Source organism: Muntiacus reevesi, chromosome 8 (genome assembly GCF_963930625.1).
Source record: "Muntiacus reevesi chromosome 8, mMunRee1.1, whole genome shotgun sequence".
Taxonomy (NCBI): Eukaryota; Metazoa; Chordata; class Mammalia; order Artiodactyla; family Cervidae; genus Muntiacus; species Muntiacus reevesi.
The window spans coordinates 12,661,956-12,678,261 of record NC_089256.1 but is presented as its reverse complement, the minus strand read 5'-3'; the positions used below and the strand labels follow the sequence as shown (position 1 = coordinate 12,678,261).

Below are 16,306 nucleotides of genomic sequence, written 5' to 3'. Positions count from 1 at the left end.
ACCACAGACCTCCAGAATACAGAATGCCCACTCCAGACACAGCAATCTAAACAAGATGAAAAGGCAGAGAAAGACCCAACAGATAAAGGAACATGAAAAAAGCCCACCAAGTCAAACAAAAGAGGAGGAGATAGGGAATCTACCTGAAAAAGAATTTAGAATAATGATAATAAAAATGATCCAAAATCTTGAAAGCAAAATGGAATTACAGATAAATAGCCTGGAGACAAAGATTGAAAAAATGCAAGAAATGCTTAATAAAGACTTAGAAGAAATAAAAAAGAGTCAATTAAAAATGAATAATGCAATGAATGAGATCAAAAACACTCTGGAGGGGACCAAGAGTAGAATAATGGAGACAGAACATACGATAAGTGAGGTAGAAGATAAAATGGTGGAAATAAATGAAGCAGAGAGGAAAAAAGAAAAAAGGATCAAAAGAAATGAGGACAACCTCAGGGACCTCTGGGACAATGTGAAACGCCCCAACATTCGAATCATAGCAGTCCCAGAAGAAGAAGACGAAAAGAAACGTCATGAGAAAATACTCGAGGAGATAATAGCTGAAAATTTCCCTAAAATGGGTAAGGAAATAGCCACCCAAGTCCAAGAAACCCAGAGTCCCAAACAGGATAAACCCAAGGCGAAACACCCCAAGACACATATTAACCAAATTAACAAAGATCAAACACAAAGAACAAATATTAAAAGCAGCAAGGGAGAAACAACAAATAACACACAAAGGGATTCCCATAAGGATAACAGCTGATCTATCAATAGAAACCCTCCAGGCCAGAAGGGAATGGCAGGACACACTGAAAGTAATGAAACAGAATAACCTACAACCTAGATTACTGTACCCAGCAAGGATCTCATTCAGACATGAAGGAGAATTCAAAAGCTTTACAGACAAGCAAAACCTCAGAGAATTTAGCACGACCAAACCAGGTCTTCAACAAATGCTAAAGGATCTTCTCTAGACAAGAAACACAGAAACGTTGTCTGAACGCAAACCCAAAACAACAAAGTAAATGGCAACGGGACCACACCTATCAATAATTACCTTAAATGTAAATGGGTTGAATGCCCAAACCAAAAGACAAAGATTGGCTGAATGGATACAAAAGCAAGACCCCTATATATGCTGTCTACAAGAGACCCACCTCAAAACAAGACACACATACAGACTAAAAGTGAAGGGCTGGAAAAAAATATTTCACGCAAACGGAGACCAAAAGAAAGCAGGAGTCGCAATACTCATATCAGATAAAATAGACTTTCAAATAAAGGATGTGAAAAGAGACAAAGAAGGACACTACATAATGATCAAAGGATCAATCCAAGAAGAAGATATAACAATTATAAATATATATGCGCCCAACATAGGAGCACCGCAATATGTACGGCAAACGCTAATCAGTATGAAAGAGGAAATTAATAGTAACACAATAATAGTGGGAGATTTTAATACCCCACTCTCAACTATGGATAGATCAATTAAACAGAAAATTAACAAGGAAACACAAACCTTAAATGACACAATGGACCAGCTAGACCTAATTGACATCTATAGGACATTTCACCCCAAAACAATCAACTTCACCTTTTTCTCAAGTGCACACGGAACCTTCTGCAGAATAGATCACATCCTGGGCCATAAATCTGGTCTTGGAAAATTCAGAAAAATTGAAATCATTCCAATAATCTTTTCTGACCACAGTGCAGTAAGATTAGATCTCAATTACAGGAAAAAAATTGTTAAAAATTCAAACATATGGAGGCTAAATAACACGCTTCTGAATAACCAACAAATCATAGAAGAAATCAAAAAAGAAATCAAAATATGTATAGAAGTGAATGAAAATGAAAAGACAACAACCCAAAACCTATGGGACACTGTAAAAGCAGTGCTAAGGGGAAGGTTCATAGCATTACAGGCTTACAGCAAGAAACAAGAAAAAACCCAAATAAATAACCTAACTCTACACCTAAAGCAACTAGAGAAGGAAGAAATGAAGAACCCATGGGTTAGCAGAAGGAAAGAAATCTTAAAAATTAGGGCAGAAATAAATGCAAAAGAAACTAAAGAGACCATAGGAAAAATCAACAAAGCTAAAAGCTGGTTTTTTGAAAAAATAAACAAAATTGACAAACCATTAGCAAGACTCATTAAGAAACAAAGAGATAAGAACCAAATTAACAAAATTAGAAATGAAAATGGAGAGATCACAACAGACAACACTGAAATACAAAGGATCATAAGAGACTACTACCAGCAGCTCTATGCCAATAAAATGGACAACATGGATGAAACGGACAAATTCTTAGAAAAGTATAACTTTCCAAAACTGAACCAGGAAGAAACAGAAGATCTTAACAGACCCATCACAAGCAAGGAAATCGAAACTGTAATCAAAAATCTTCCAGCAAACAAAATCCCAGGACCAGATGGCTTCACAGCTGAATTCTACCAAAAATTTAGAGAAAAGCTAACACCTACCTTACTCGAACTCTTCCAGAAAATTGCAGATGAAGGTAAACTTCCAAACTCATTCTATGAGGCCACCATCACCCTAATTCCAAAATCAGACAAAGATGCCACAAAAAAAGAAAACTACAGGCCAATATCACTGATGAACATAGATGCAAAAATCCTTAACAAAATTCTAGCAAACAGAATCCAAAAACATATTAAAAAATTCACACCATGACCAAGTGGGCTTTATCCCAGGAATGCAAGGATTCTTTAATATCTGCAAATCAATCAATGTAATACACCACATTAACAAATTGAAAGATAAAAACCATATGATTATCTCAATAGATGCAGAGAAAGCCTCTGACAAAATTCAACACTCATTTGTGATTAAAACTCTCCAGAAAGCAGGAATAGAAGGAACATACCTCAACATAATAAAAGCTATATATGACAAACCCACAGGAAGCATCACCCTCAATGGTGAAAAATTGAAAGCATTTCCCCTGAAATCAGGAAGAAGACAAGGGTGCCCACTCTCACCACTACTATTCAACACAGTGTTGGAAGTTTTGGCCACAGCAATCAGAGCAGAAAAAGACGTAAAAGGAATCCAGATAGGAAAAGAAGAAGTGAAATTCTCGCTGTTTGCAGATGACATGATCCTCTACTTAGGAAACCCTAAAGACTCTTCCAGAAAATTACTAGAGCTAATCAATGAATATAGTAAAGTTGCAGGATATAAAATTAACACACAGAAATCCCTTGCATTCCTATATACTAACAATGAAAAAACAGAAAGAGAAATGAAGGAAACAATACCATTCACCATTGCAACAAAAAGAATAAAATACTTAGAGGAGTATATCTACCTAAAGAAACAAAAGACCTATACATAGAAAACTATAAAACACTGGTGAAAGAAATCAAAGAAGACACAAACAGATGGAGAAACATACTGTGTTCATGGATTGGAAGAATCAATACTGTCAAAATGGCTATTCTACCCAAAGCAATCTATAGATTCAATGCAATCCCTATCAAGCTACCAACGGTATTTTTCACAGAACTAGAACAAATAATTTCACAATTTGTATGGAAATACAAAAAACCTTGAATAGCCAAAGTAATCTTGAGAAAGAAGAATGGAACTGGAGGAATCAACCTGCCTGACTTCAGGCTCTACTACAAAGCCACAGTCATCAAGACAGTATGGTACTGGCACAAAGACAGAAATACAGATCAATGGAAAAGAATAGAAAGCCCAGAGATAAATCCATGAACCTATGGACACCTTATCTTTGACAAAGGAGGCAAGGATATACAATGGAAAAAAGACAACCTCTTTAACAAGTGGTGCTGGGAATACTGGTCAACCACTTGTAAAAGAATGAAACTAGAACACTTTCTAACACCATACACAAAAATAAACTCAAAATGGATTAAAGATCTAAATGTAAGACCAGAAACTATAAGTCCTAGAGGAGAACATAGGCAAAACACTCTCCGACATAAATCACAGCAAGATCCTCTATGACCCACCTCCCAGAATATTGGAAATAAAAGCCAAACTAAACAAATGGGACCTAATGAAACTTAAAAGCTTTTGCACTACAAAGGAAACTATAAGCAAGGTGAAAAGACAGCCCTCAGATTGGGAGAAAATAATAGCAAATGAAGAAACAGACAAAGGATTAATCTCAAAAATATACAAACAACTCCTGCAGCTCAATTCCAGAAAAATAAATGACTATCAAAAAATGGGCCAAAGAACTAAACAGACATTTCTCCAAAGAAGACATACAGATGGCTAACAAACACATGAAAAGATGCTCAACATCACTTATCATCAGAGAAATGCAAATCAAAACCACAATGAGGTACCATTACACACCAGTCAGGATGGCTGCTATCCAAAAGTCTACAAGCAATAAATGCTGGAGAGGGTGTGGAGAAAAGGGAACCCTCTTACACTGTTGGTGGGAAAGCAAACTAGTACAGTCACTATGGAAAACAGTGTGGAGATTTCTTAAAAAACTGGAAATAGAACTGCCATATGACCCAGCAACCCCACTTCTGGGCATACACACTGAGGAATCCAGATCTGAAAGAGACACGTGCACCCCAATGTTCATCGCAGCACTGTTTATAATAGCCAGGACATGGAAGCAACCTAGATGCCCATCAGCAGATGAATGGATAAGGAAGCTGTGGTATATATACACCATGGAATATTACTCAGCTGTTAAAAAGAATTCATTTGAATCAGTTCTAATGAGATGGATGAAACTGGAGCCCATTATACAGAGTGAAGTAAGCCAGAAAGATAAAGAACATTACAGCATACTAACACATATATATGGAATTTAGAAAGATGGTAACGATAACCCTATATGCAAAACAGAAAAAGAGACACAGAAGTACAGAACAGACTTTTGAACTCTGTGGGAGAAGGTGAGGGTGGGATGTTTAGAAAGAACAGCATGTATATTATCTATGGTGAAAGAGATCACCAGCCCAGGTGGGATGCATGAGTCGAGTGCTCAGGCCTGGTGCACTGGGAAGACCCCGAGGAATCGGGTGGAGAGGGAGGTGGGAAAGGGGGTTCGGGATGGGGAATACGTGTAACTCTATGGCTGATTCATGTCACTGTATGACAAAACCCACTGAAATGTTGTGAAGTAATTAGCCTCCAACTAATAAAAAAAAATTAAAAATAATAAAAAATAAAAATAGAAATATTTTCTCCCATTCCCAGGTTGTCTTTTGTTTTGTTGATGGTTTCCTTTGTGCAAAAGCTGTACAAAAGCTTTTAAGTTTAATGAAGCCCTACTTGTTTGTCTTTTATTTCTTTTGCAATGGGAAACTACTTGAAGAAAATATTGCTACAATTTCTGTCTGAGAATGTCTAGCCTATTTTCTCTTCAAGGAGATAATACAGTGCCATGTCTTTAGGTCATTAAAGCATTTTTTAGTTTATTCATGTACATAGTACATGGGAATGTTCTAATTTCATTACTTTACATACAGCTGTCCAGCTTTCCCAACACAACTTATTGAAGAAGGTGTTTCTTTTCTTTTTTCCATTGTATATTCCTGCCTCCATTGTCATAGATTACTTGACCATGTACACATGTGTTTATTTCTGGGCGCTCTATTCTGTTCCATTGATCTATATGCCTGTTTTTCATGCCAATATCACACTGTTTTGGTTACTATACCTTTGTAGTATAGTCTGAAGACTGGAAGGGTTACCCCTCCAGCTTTGTTCTGTTCCCTCAGTATTGCTTTGACAATTCTGCGTTCCATATAAATTTCAGGGCTATTTGGTCTAGTTCTGTGAAAATAGTATGTGCATTTTCATATAGATTGCATTAAATCTGTGGACTCCTTTGGGTACTATGGACATTTTAACTATTAATTCTTTCAATTTAGGAACATGGGATATCTTTCAATTTCTTTAAATCATTTTCACTTTCCTTTATCAATGTATTATCGTTTTCAGCATACAGGCCTTTCAACTCGGTTAAGTTTATTCTTAGGTAATTTTTGACACAACTTTAAATGGGATTTTTCTTTAGCTTTGTCTTTCTGATATTTCATTTTACTATAAAGAAATGCAACAGAACACCTCGCACTGGTCAGAATAGCTATTATCAACAAGCCAAGATATAAATGCTGACGAGGGTCTGGAGAAAAAGGAACCCTCCTACACTGCTGATGGGAATACAAACTGATACAGTTACATGGTACAGTATGGAGGTTCCTTAAAAACAAACAAACAAACAAAAAAAATTAAAAATGAAGCTACCATATGATCCAGCAATTCCACTCTTGGGTATAAATCAGGAGAAAAATGAAAACTCCAATTCAAAAAGATACATCCATCCCAATGTTCACAGCAGCACTAAATAGAAAAGTCAAGACATGGAAACAACCCAAGTGTCCCTCAACAGTCAACAGTTTAAGAAGATGTGGCACATATATACAATGTAGTATTACTCAGGCACAACAAAAAATATTACCATTTTCAGCAACACAGATATACGTAGAGAATATTATATTTAATAAAGACAGAGAAAAACAAATATTATATCACTCATATGTGGAATCTAAAAAAAAAAAACCCAAATGTATCTATATACAAAACAGAAACATACTCACAGACATAGAAAACAAACATAGTTACTAAAGGGGAAAGGATAATCAGGAATATGGAATTAACAGATACAAACAACTAAAACAGATAAGCAACAAGGATTTATTGTAAGCAAAGAAATATATTCAATCTTTTAAGAACCTATAGTGGAAAATAATCTGAAGTATATAATCTGAATCACTTTGTTGCATACCTGAAACTAACAATATTACAGATCAACTATGCTTCAATTTAAATAAGTTAATAGAAAAACAAACAAACAAACAAAACTGAGTCTTTGCCTTAATTGAGAGGTTACTAATGCCTTAGAAACCTAGCCAGTAACCCAGTTCCCTGGAGCTAGAGTCCTATCCATTATCGCTTTGTCTCAATGACTGAAATCTATCCTTGAATCCCAGGCTATTGGATGGGGCCCTCATAACAGGCTGCCAGGCAATACAGGTGCTAAGCTCTAGCCCAGATGTAGCTCATGATTCTAGAGATGCAGTTTCCCTGGTAGAAGATGGTCAGGTTACTCCATTTATCCCAGCTATTACCTGCCTAGTAAATCTTTCTTCCACTAATGGAAAGTGGACCTCCTTCCAAATATGTGCCTCAACCGAGCATGCATGGCTAGCTTCTAATGCCTTGTCTCACAGAGGCTCATTTATTCTACCTCTAAGAATTTATGCTTAAGAGCCCAAGTGACAGTAAGTGGTAATATTATCAAATATGTCTAACGTGAATTTAATCATGAGCCGAGACATGCTCAAATTGATTCAATCTACAGAATATAAGATATTAGACAATTTCTTTCACTCATTCAACACAACTCTTCTTTCTATATTCATTGTCCAGTTACTATTTGCCAAAAATATTAAATAGTTGATCCTTCTATATAGCAGCACACATACCTTTCAAAAAACTCACAGTGTTTAAAATGTATTTTTCAATATCCTAATACAATTCTGTCATTTGGTGGTGGAGGAGGGACACTGAAGCTTCAAATCCCATAAACCATAGTTCAAGTGAGATATCTACGGTACACAGGGTTCAGGTATTCACTGTTACAGGTAATTCAAGGGACACTGGGGGGGAAAAAGACATGAATGAATATCTGGGGGGAGGTGGGGGACAACTTCCTAAAACAAACCCTGACTCAACGTATAAAGTAATTAATTTTCTGGAAAACGGACTCAGGAATTCAAAAAGCTATATACATCCTTCACTTTGTGAAAATGATGCAATTTAATGTCAGAGTGTACTCTTGCCTGGAGAATCCCATGGATGAGGAGCCTGGTAGGCTGCAGTCCCTGGGGTCACTAAGAGTCAGACACAACTGAGTGACTTCATTTTCACTTTTCACTTTCATACACTGGAGAAGGAAATGACAACCCACTCCAGTGTTCTTGCCTGGAGAATCCCAGGGACAGGGGAGCCTAGTGGGCTGCCGTCTATGGGGTCACACAGAGTCACACACGACTGAAGCAACTTAGCAGCAGTAGCAGCAGCAGACCAACCTTTAGAACAAATGCTTTACTACAACTCTATATTACTTAATTTAAATGTGTATCCACACTTCTGGTAAACTATTTTAAGTTGGCGTAGTTGGACAAGAAGATTATTCAAAACTACTCTATCCCAAAAGTTCTCTACAGGATAAATTGCAGTCTATATGTACAATAACTTTTCTACAAACTTTAAGAAACAGAGAGATAAACTGACTTTTCTTTTCATTCTCTGTGCCTAACCTAAACTTATTCATGAGGTATGAATATAAAGTAATCCCCATCCTTTCACAAATAATGAATATCAACATATGTGGGGTAGCTTAATGTAAAATCTTCAGAAACTAACAACTGAAACAGAAACACAAATAACTACCATAAACTACAGTATATTAAAAAAAAAAAAAAAAAAGACTTTTCATGGAAACTTGCTTTAAGATAAGTACTGGAAGGGTTCTATGAAAGGAAAAATAACTTTCACTGACTGATAAAAGAAGTCACACAAGAGATAAGCATAAAATTGAGACTTGGTCAATTAAATAAGATTAATAAAATTAGCTAATTAGCATGAACAGAATTTAGGAAACAAAGATTTCAAAAAGAAAATAAACACCATGAGCTAAGGTATATAAGTGAAAAACCACAAGCCATATACAGAAGGACAAAAGAAATGTGTTTGACTGAATAAAAGGTTTAAAAAAAAAAAAGTTGTGAACCATGGGGGAAAAAAAAAAAAGGTTATGAGTTTACAAACACAATAAAATAAGTTAGAGGAACATGACCCCCAATAAAAAGGTGCTTCTTAGTATTCGAACAAGTTTAAAAGGAAAAAAGGGTCAACTTGGCAGTAATTAAAAAAATAGGATGGAAAAGGGAAAAGTTTAAAAACAAGAAGGTAACAGTACAAAGTCCTATAAAGTGAAGCCTGAAGAAAGGAACACTGGAAATGTAACAAAAGGGACAGATGTATAAGACATTATGAAACAAAAATTCATGAGACTTGGAATCTCATTACATATAGGATGGAGGGGGAGGGATTTGGGATGAGGAAATTAAATGGTGACTGCTGTTTTAATTCTAGATTCCTGGAAAAATTATGGTATCTTTTTAGCATAACTAAGGAAGCCAGAACTAAATGTTAGTCTATAGAAGAAATGTTCAATGAAAACATTTTCAAAATAAAACAACAAAGCTGATTTGACAAAGAGGAGATAGATACAAATCCAACTGATAATTACATTTCCAAAACTGATCATAAAAGTATGTAGGCTTAAGCTACAAAAACTATTTTTAAAAGATATTTCAATTGTTTAGAAAATTAAAAATAGAAAAAGTGGTATGGAAAAGGACCAATAGGCAATTCAGAAAAGAAACACAAAAGACCACTATTGCAGAACATATTGATGAAACATTACAGTACTTAAAAATCAGAAAAGATTTAACAAACAGTATACTCAAAAGTAAGACAGGGAATGCCATATATTTTGCTGTGTGAAAAGTAACCCAGTAACATACATCAAAAACTTTCAAAATATATCGCATATCTTTTGAGTAATAAATTCTACTTTTAAGAATCTAGACTAAAAAGTATCTATGGCTCTAGAACAAAATTTATTCTTGAGATATAAGTTTATGCCTGCATGGTTTAAATTAGTAAGCAAATTTTAACAGATATGTTCAAGAATAGGGAATCAATTAAATTAGATAATTACATGCAGAATACCATGCAGTGATTTAAGTTTATAAAATATAGATCATAAAATTTGTAACATTATAAACAAAAGTACCAAGGAATTTAGAATATCTGATTTTCAAAAATATATTCACCTGTTAACCTCTACCTCTGACACTCATTGTTGCATATGCTATGCTAAATCTTCTATGTGTATAAACCTATGGACAGAAAAGTAAAAATTGTATCTCTTTTTCTACTTTTCCTACTCAGCCTACGCAAATATGAAAGTTAAACAATGTTAAGAATATAAGTACTGGTTCTCACTTAAATAGAATGGAGAACAAAAATCATAATAAAACATTAAACCAGAGACTAAAGACAGGTGAGGTTATAGTTATGCTGATTTACATGACAACTAAAAGCAACATGAAATCCTGGACTGGATCATGAACCAAGGGGAAAGAAACTATTTTTTTCTTTTATTTAGGGCATTACTCGAATATCAGGCAAAATCTGAATAAAATTTATGTACATAATGTCAGTATTATACAAATACTGCTTCCCTGATTTTTCAAACATGTACTGTGGTTGAGAAAAATATATCTGATTTTAAGAAAATGTATACTAAATAAAGTACTAGGAGTAAAGTGGCATCATGTCAACAAATTACTCTCAAAGAGTTAAAAAATAATAATTGGTATATAGCAGATTTGTACATATAAATGTATACTTACACTTATGCATCTGTGTGTGTGTATATATATATAGAGAGAGAGAGAATATGATAAAGCAAACATTGTAACATGTTAACATTTGGACAATATGCATGAAGAATCTGCACAGGAATTCTCTGTAGAATTCTTGGAATTCATCTGTGAGTGAAATTATCTCAAAATTAAAAACATTTTACACACTAAGGAAAAAAAAAAGTGATTTAACAAAATTAAACACCATTCATTAACTCAATAAACAGTCACTTTAGTCAAATACTAGTATACAGCAGTAAACAAACCAGATAAAAATCCCTCACTTCAAGCAGCTTGCCTTCTAACAGGGGGAGACAGACAATGAATAAATAACTAAAGGACATCCTATGTTAGACAGCAATAGGTACTACAGAAAAAGGGGAGAACACACACACAGAAGATGAGGACAAAAAGGGGAGAATATAAACACACACAAACAATGAGGGAAAAAAGTTCCTTGCAGTAGGAGGGAAGATATGCAATTCTAGATACCATCCATAAGGGAGACCCCACTGAAAAGATGGCACAGGACTCTGAGGCAAGGAGCACACATGATAGGTTTCAACAAAAGCACATGATGGTGGCTTAACCCAGCATTACAGTAAAAAATCACTGATGCAATGTGCAAATCAATTAGACGGCGTATGTTGATGGTTTAGATATAGGCTGGGAAAGAAAGACTCAATGATTACATGGTTTACAGCTGAGCAACTAGAAGCACAAAGCTGCCATTATGGAAAAGGGCTGAGCAGGGGACAGGAATTGTGAAAGTTTGGTTTTTTTAAATATCTTGGGATCATTAAATAGCTAAATGATGATTCTCAATGCATATTGGATATGGTCTGGAATCTCGAGTAAAGTCCAAGCTGGAGACATAAATCTGGGTGACATGAGCTTAGAGATGGTGTAGACAGAGAAAACGATGTCCATTAATTCCTAATACAATCACAGGGGTAGAATAAACCTGATATTATACAGTGTTAGTTTGGAGATCAATAATTATTTGAATTGTTGTTGTTCAGCTGCCCAGTCATGTCCGATACTTTGCAACCCCATGGAATGCAGCACACCAGGCCTCCCTGTCCCTCACCATCTCCCAAAGTTTACACAAGTTCATGTCCATTGCATCGGTGACGCCATCCAGCCATCTCTTTTTCTGATGACGACTTCTCCTGCCCTCAATCTTTCCCAGCATCAAGGACTTTTCCAATGAGTCAGCTGTTCACATCAGATGACCAAACACTGAAGCTTCAGCTTCAGTCCTTTCAAGGAATATGCAGGCTTGATTTCCCTTAAGCTTGACTAGTTTAATCTCCTTGCAGTTCAAGAGACTCTTAAGAGTCTTCTCCAGAACCACAGATTGAAGGCATCAATTCTTTGGTGTTCTGCCTTCTTTATATCCCACTCTCACAACCATATGTGACCAGTAGGAAGACTATAGCCTTGAATATACGGACCTTTGTCAGCAGAGTAATGTCTCTGCTTTTCATCACACTGTCTAGGTTTGTCATAACTTTCTTTCTTTCTTTCTTTCATCAGCAGAGTAATGTCTCTGCTTTTCAAAACACTGTCTAGGTTTGTCATAACTTTCCTGCCAAGAAGCAAACATCTTCTGATTTCATGGCTACAGTCACCGTCTGCAGTGATTTTAGAATCCAAGAAGAGGAACTCTGTCACTACTTCCACCTTTCCCCTTGTATTTGCCATGAAGTAATGGGGCTGGATGCCATGGTCTTAGTTTTTTAATACTTAGTTCTAAGCCAGTTCTTTTACTCTCCTCCTTCACCCTCATCAAGAAGTTCTTTGATTCCTCTTAGTTTTCTACCATTAGAGTGGTATCATCTGCATATCTGAGTTTGTTGATGTTTCTACTGTCTATTTTGATTCCAGACTGTAAATGGTTCAATCCCCCATTTCTCATAATGTGCTCAGCGTATAAACAAACACGGTGACAGCAGACAGCCCTGTCATATTCCTTTCTCGATCCTGAACCAATCAGTTGTTCCATACAGGGTGTGAACTGTTGCTTCTTGACTCACATACAGGTTTCTCAGGAGACAGGTAAGATGGTCTGTTATTTCCACCTGTTTAAGAGCTTTCCACAGTTTGTTATGATCCACACAGTTAAAGGCTTTAGCACAGTCAACGAAACAGATGTTTTTTCTGGTATTCCCTAGCTGTCTCTACTATCCAAAAGATGTTGGCAATTTGATCTCTGGTTCCTCTGCCTTTTCTAAACCCAGCGAGGATGTCTGGAAGTTCTTGGTTCACATAATGCTGAAGCCTAGCATGCAAGATTTTAAGCAAGACCTTACTAGCAAGGGAGATAACTAAAACTGTCCTATGATTTGAACATTCTTTAGCACTACCCTTCTTGGGAAATGGGATGAGGATTGACCTTTTCTAGTCCTGTGGCCACTGCTGGGTCTTCCAGATCATCTGACATATTGAGTGCAACTCTTGGATAGCATCATCCTTTCAAAGCCACAATAATAACAAGTACGAATTAGGACATCTGCAAAATAACAGTTCAGTAAGAAAAGTCTCTGAAATAACATACTGAAAAGAAACACCAAAAATGAGATGTCTACTAAGAATTTAGAAATAAGGAAAATAATGCTTCCCAAAGCAGAAGTCCTTATACAACTTGTTTTCATTTCACTGAGTAGTAAAATCAGAGATCCATGAAGTCCTTTTAACAAGAATGAGCAGTAACAAAGAGTTTATCAAGCAAAACTTAGAACTGTTCAAAATGGAGCCAGTTGATGGAAAGTGCCCAAGCCATCTTCAGAACAGGTACTGTGGCATAACTCAAATAGGATCATTCTGACAATTATACCTCTCAATTTTAAGTAACATCTTGGTGTTTTGGCATTCTTGAGGGAAAGAGTTTGGGAGGTAGGTTATGAATTTAAATTCTAGCTTTGTTCCTTATGCAACAATGTGATCTCAGCCACTTTCTTTTTTTGTTTTCTATTTTGTAAACTGCATACAAGACCTATTTAACAGTACTGGTGTGAAGATTAAATGACATAAAAAACATCAGTGCAGTACAAACCCCAGAGTAGAAACTCAGGCAGCTCTTTTGTTTCCAAGGTTAAGAAATGGGTCTGAGTCAGGTAAAAATATAAAAAGTTATGTGACTAATGAGTGTGAATATAAGGACTAGAGTCTAACACATGTCTCTAGAATGCTACTATCCTATGATGGTTGACAGTTTTTCCATTCTAGAAACGTGGGATGAACATGTACTATTTACATACTAGATTATGTAGTAGCAGTTTCACTAAAGTCAGTGCTAGTCTTTCACTCGTGTCAGACTCTTGGCGAACTCATGGACTGTAGCCCACCAGGCTCCTCTGCCCATTGGAACGCTCCAGCAAGAATACTGGAGGGGGTAGTCATTCCCTCATCCAGAGGATCTCCCTACCCACAGACACAACCCCGGTCTTCTGCATTGCAGACAGATTCTTTACAGTCTGAGCCACCAGGAAAGCCAATTTCACTAAAAATAAAATCTTATTTCTAACCACAAAAGAGCTAAGTATTTGGATACACAGACTCCTTTTCATCGGGAAAGCAAAACATTACATGAATATAGCTGTAGACAAGTCAAAACTAAATAGGTTATAAAAAACAATACAACAGACTGCTGAAGGGGTGATAAATTCTGTTTAGGAAAATAAATAAATAAATAAAGGTGTTCTTGAAGAAGACAGCACTTAACCTGAATCATTAAGAATTTTAATTGGAGAGGAACAAATTCAAGAAAGCAATCATGTTTGCAGTTTACTATTTTTAAGAAACTTTATAGTCTTATTTCAAAATGTGTACTTATAAACAATGAATCCTAGAGAAAGCAATGTGACTTGCCAATAGTCTTAGAAAAACCGTATGAGGCAGGATGGGGGGTCAGGAAGGGGAACACATGTAAATCCATAGCTGATTCATGTCAATGTATGGCAAAAATCACTACAATATTGTAAAGTAATTAGCCTCCAACTAACAAAAATAAATGAGGAAAAAAAGAAAGAAAGAAAAACCATATGGTAGTAAGAAAAACTAAAAGAGTCTACTGCTTCTACGTACAAGACTCTCACTTTGCCCAAAATGTTTTTTAAAGGAATACCATAGCATCAAATACTTCTACAAAATAATAAGGATTATAAACAGTGCCTATAATATTTTCCTCCACTATTTTTTTTACTTTACATAAAGGCAAAAGATAAAATCAAGTGTAAAGAAAACTGTAGAAGTCATCCTTCTACCCCTTTCTTTGTTGTTGTTAGACTGTCTTGGAAAGTAAAAGCTATGGAGTTTCACTGAATCGAATACGAAACTGTGGCAAACAGATACTGATAGAACAAAATTAACATAAAAAACATTTTTAAGTCACTACAAAGGACATATATATATAATAACTGGTTAAATAACATAGCCACTGATTGCGATAGGTAGATCATGAGTCAAACCAACAAACTAATTTTTAAAAGATAATATTTATGAGATGATTATAAATTTTAAATGTGTTATTTGGTGATTTTACTAAAATATTGTCATCTTGCATTATGAGAATGATACTAGTTGTTGTTTTTTAGTTGCTAAGTCATGGAGTGATGTTTAAAAAAGAGAGAAGGGAAGCCCTTATCTTTTAGATACATTCTGAAATATTCAAAAACAGAATGCTATCCAGAATGACCTTCAAAAATAACACAGGAAAAAGACTGGCAATGACTTGATAACTGCTGTACCTCAGATTTATATGGAAGGTTTATTATACTATTATGACTTCCATAGGAGATGGCTAAATTTTTCCATAATAAGAACTCTTATAAAATAAAATTTTAAAACTGCAATAACAAAGTCAACTCACCTTTATACTCATAAAGGTGAGTATAAAATAATACAAGCCTTAACCCACTGATACCATTGATATTACTGTCTCTGACACTATTACTTTAAATTAAATGACTGTGTACTCATATGACATAAAGATACCATACAGTAAGAATACGTAGAGCTTTTCTAAACTTCTCAATAATGTGTAAATGAGAATATATTCGGAGACTGAACTCAAATACTACAAAAATGCATACTTAAAGAGCTCACAAGAAATGAGAGCTGCATCTAAAAATAAAAAGCAAGGAAATCATAACTACACGTCATTCCATGTCAATCATCTTCCCAATTCCTTCACATGGACTACCATTAATTTATGAGAGAGACATGGAAAGCAAAAAAGATACTATAATTTTCTTTTTCTAACCACTGCTAAGCCTATTTATGAAGCAAAGTTTCCAAGACATTCTAATCTGTCAGTGAGCTTTTTAAAAGTATTAACAGCATTATAATTAACAAACAGCTCATTATCAATAACCATTATAGAAACAAAGATGACAAGTAATATACATACTGGAGGCCGGCCAGGTCGACCTCTTTTTCTTTTTCCTTTGACCTCTGTTTCTTCAAGTTCGCTGCCAGCATCAGAATGGGCAGTAGTCTCATTAGTTGAATCTCTAGAAAATATGATACATTATTTTAGTGAAAAAAATTAATAAATACATACCTATTAATAATACAATGAAGCTCTGTTCCTCTAGCTTTCTTACTGTTTCCTGTATGTTCAGAAAAAATCTTTAGCAAATTCAAAATATTACCCTCCCTGGTTAATATCACATAACAATGAATAAAATGATTTTCCAAACAGAGAAACACAGAAAAGAAATGACTGTGGAAATGGCAGCTGATATAGAAAATATAAAT

At 35.4% G+C, this 16,306-nt stretch overlaps 1 protein-coding gene across 1 annotated transcript in view; it reads right to left on the bottom strand.

The window, feature by feature from the left end:
• The window catches only part of STAG1 (STAG1 cohesin complex component), a 497,553-nt gene that overhangs the window by 337,009 nt on the left and 144,238 nt on the right, over positions 1 to 16,306 (bottom strand). The window contains exon 3 of the mRNA XM_065942227.1: positions 15,957 to 16,059. Within this exon, the coding sequence (XP_065798299.1) occupies positions 15,957 to 16,059 (103 nt within the window). The remainder of the gene's footprint in view (positions 1 to 15,956; positions 16,060 to 16,306) is intronic.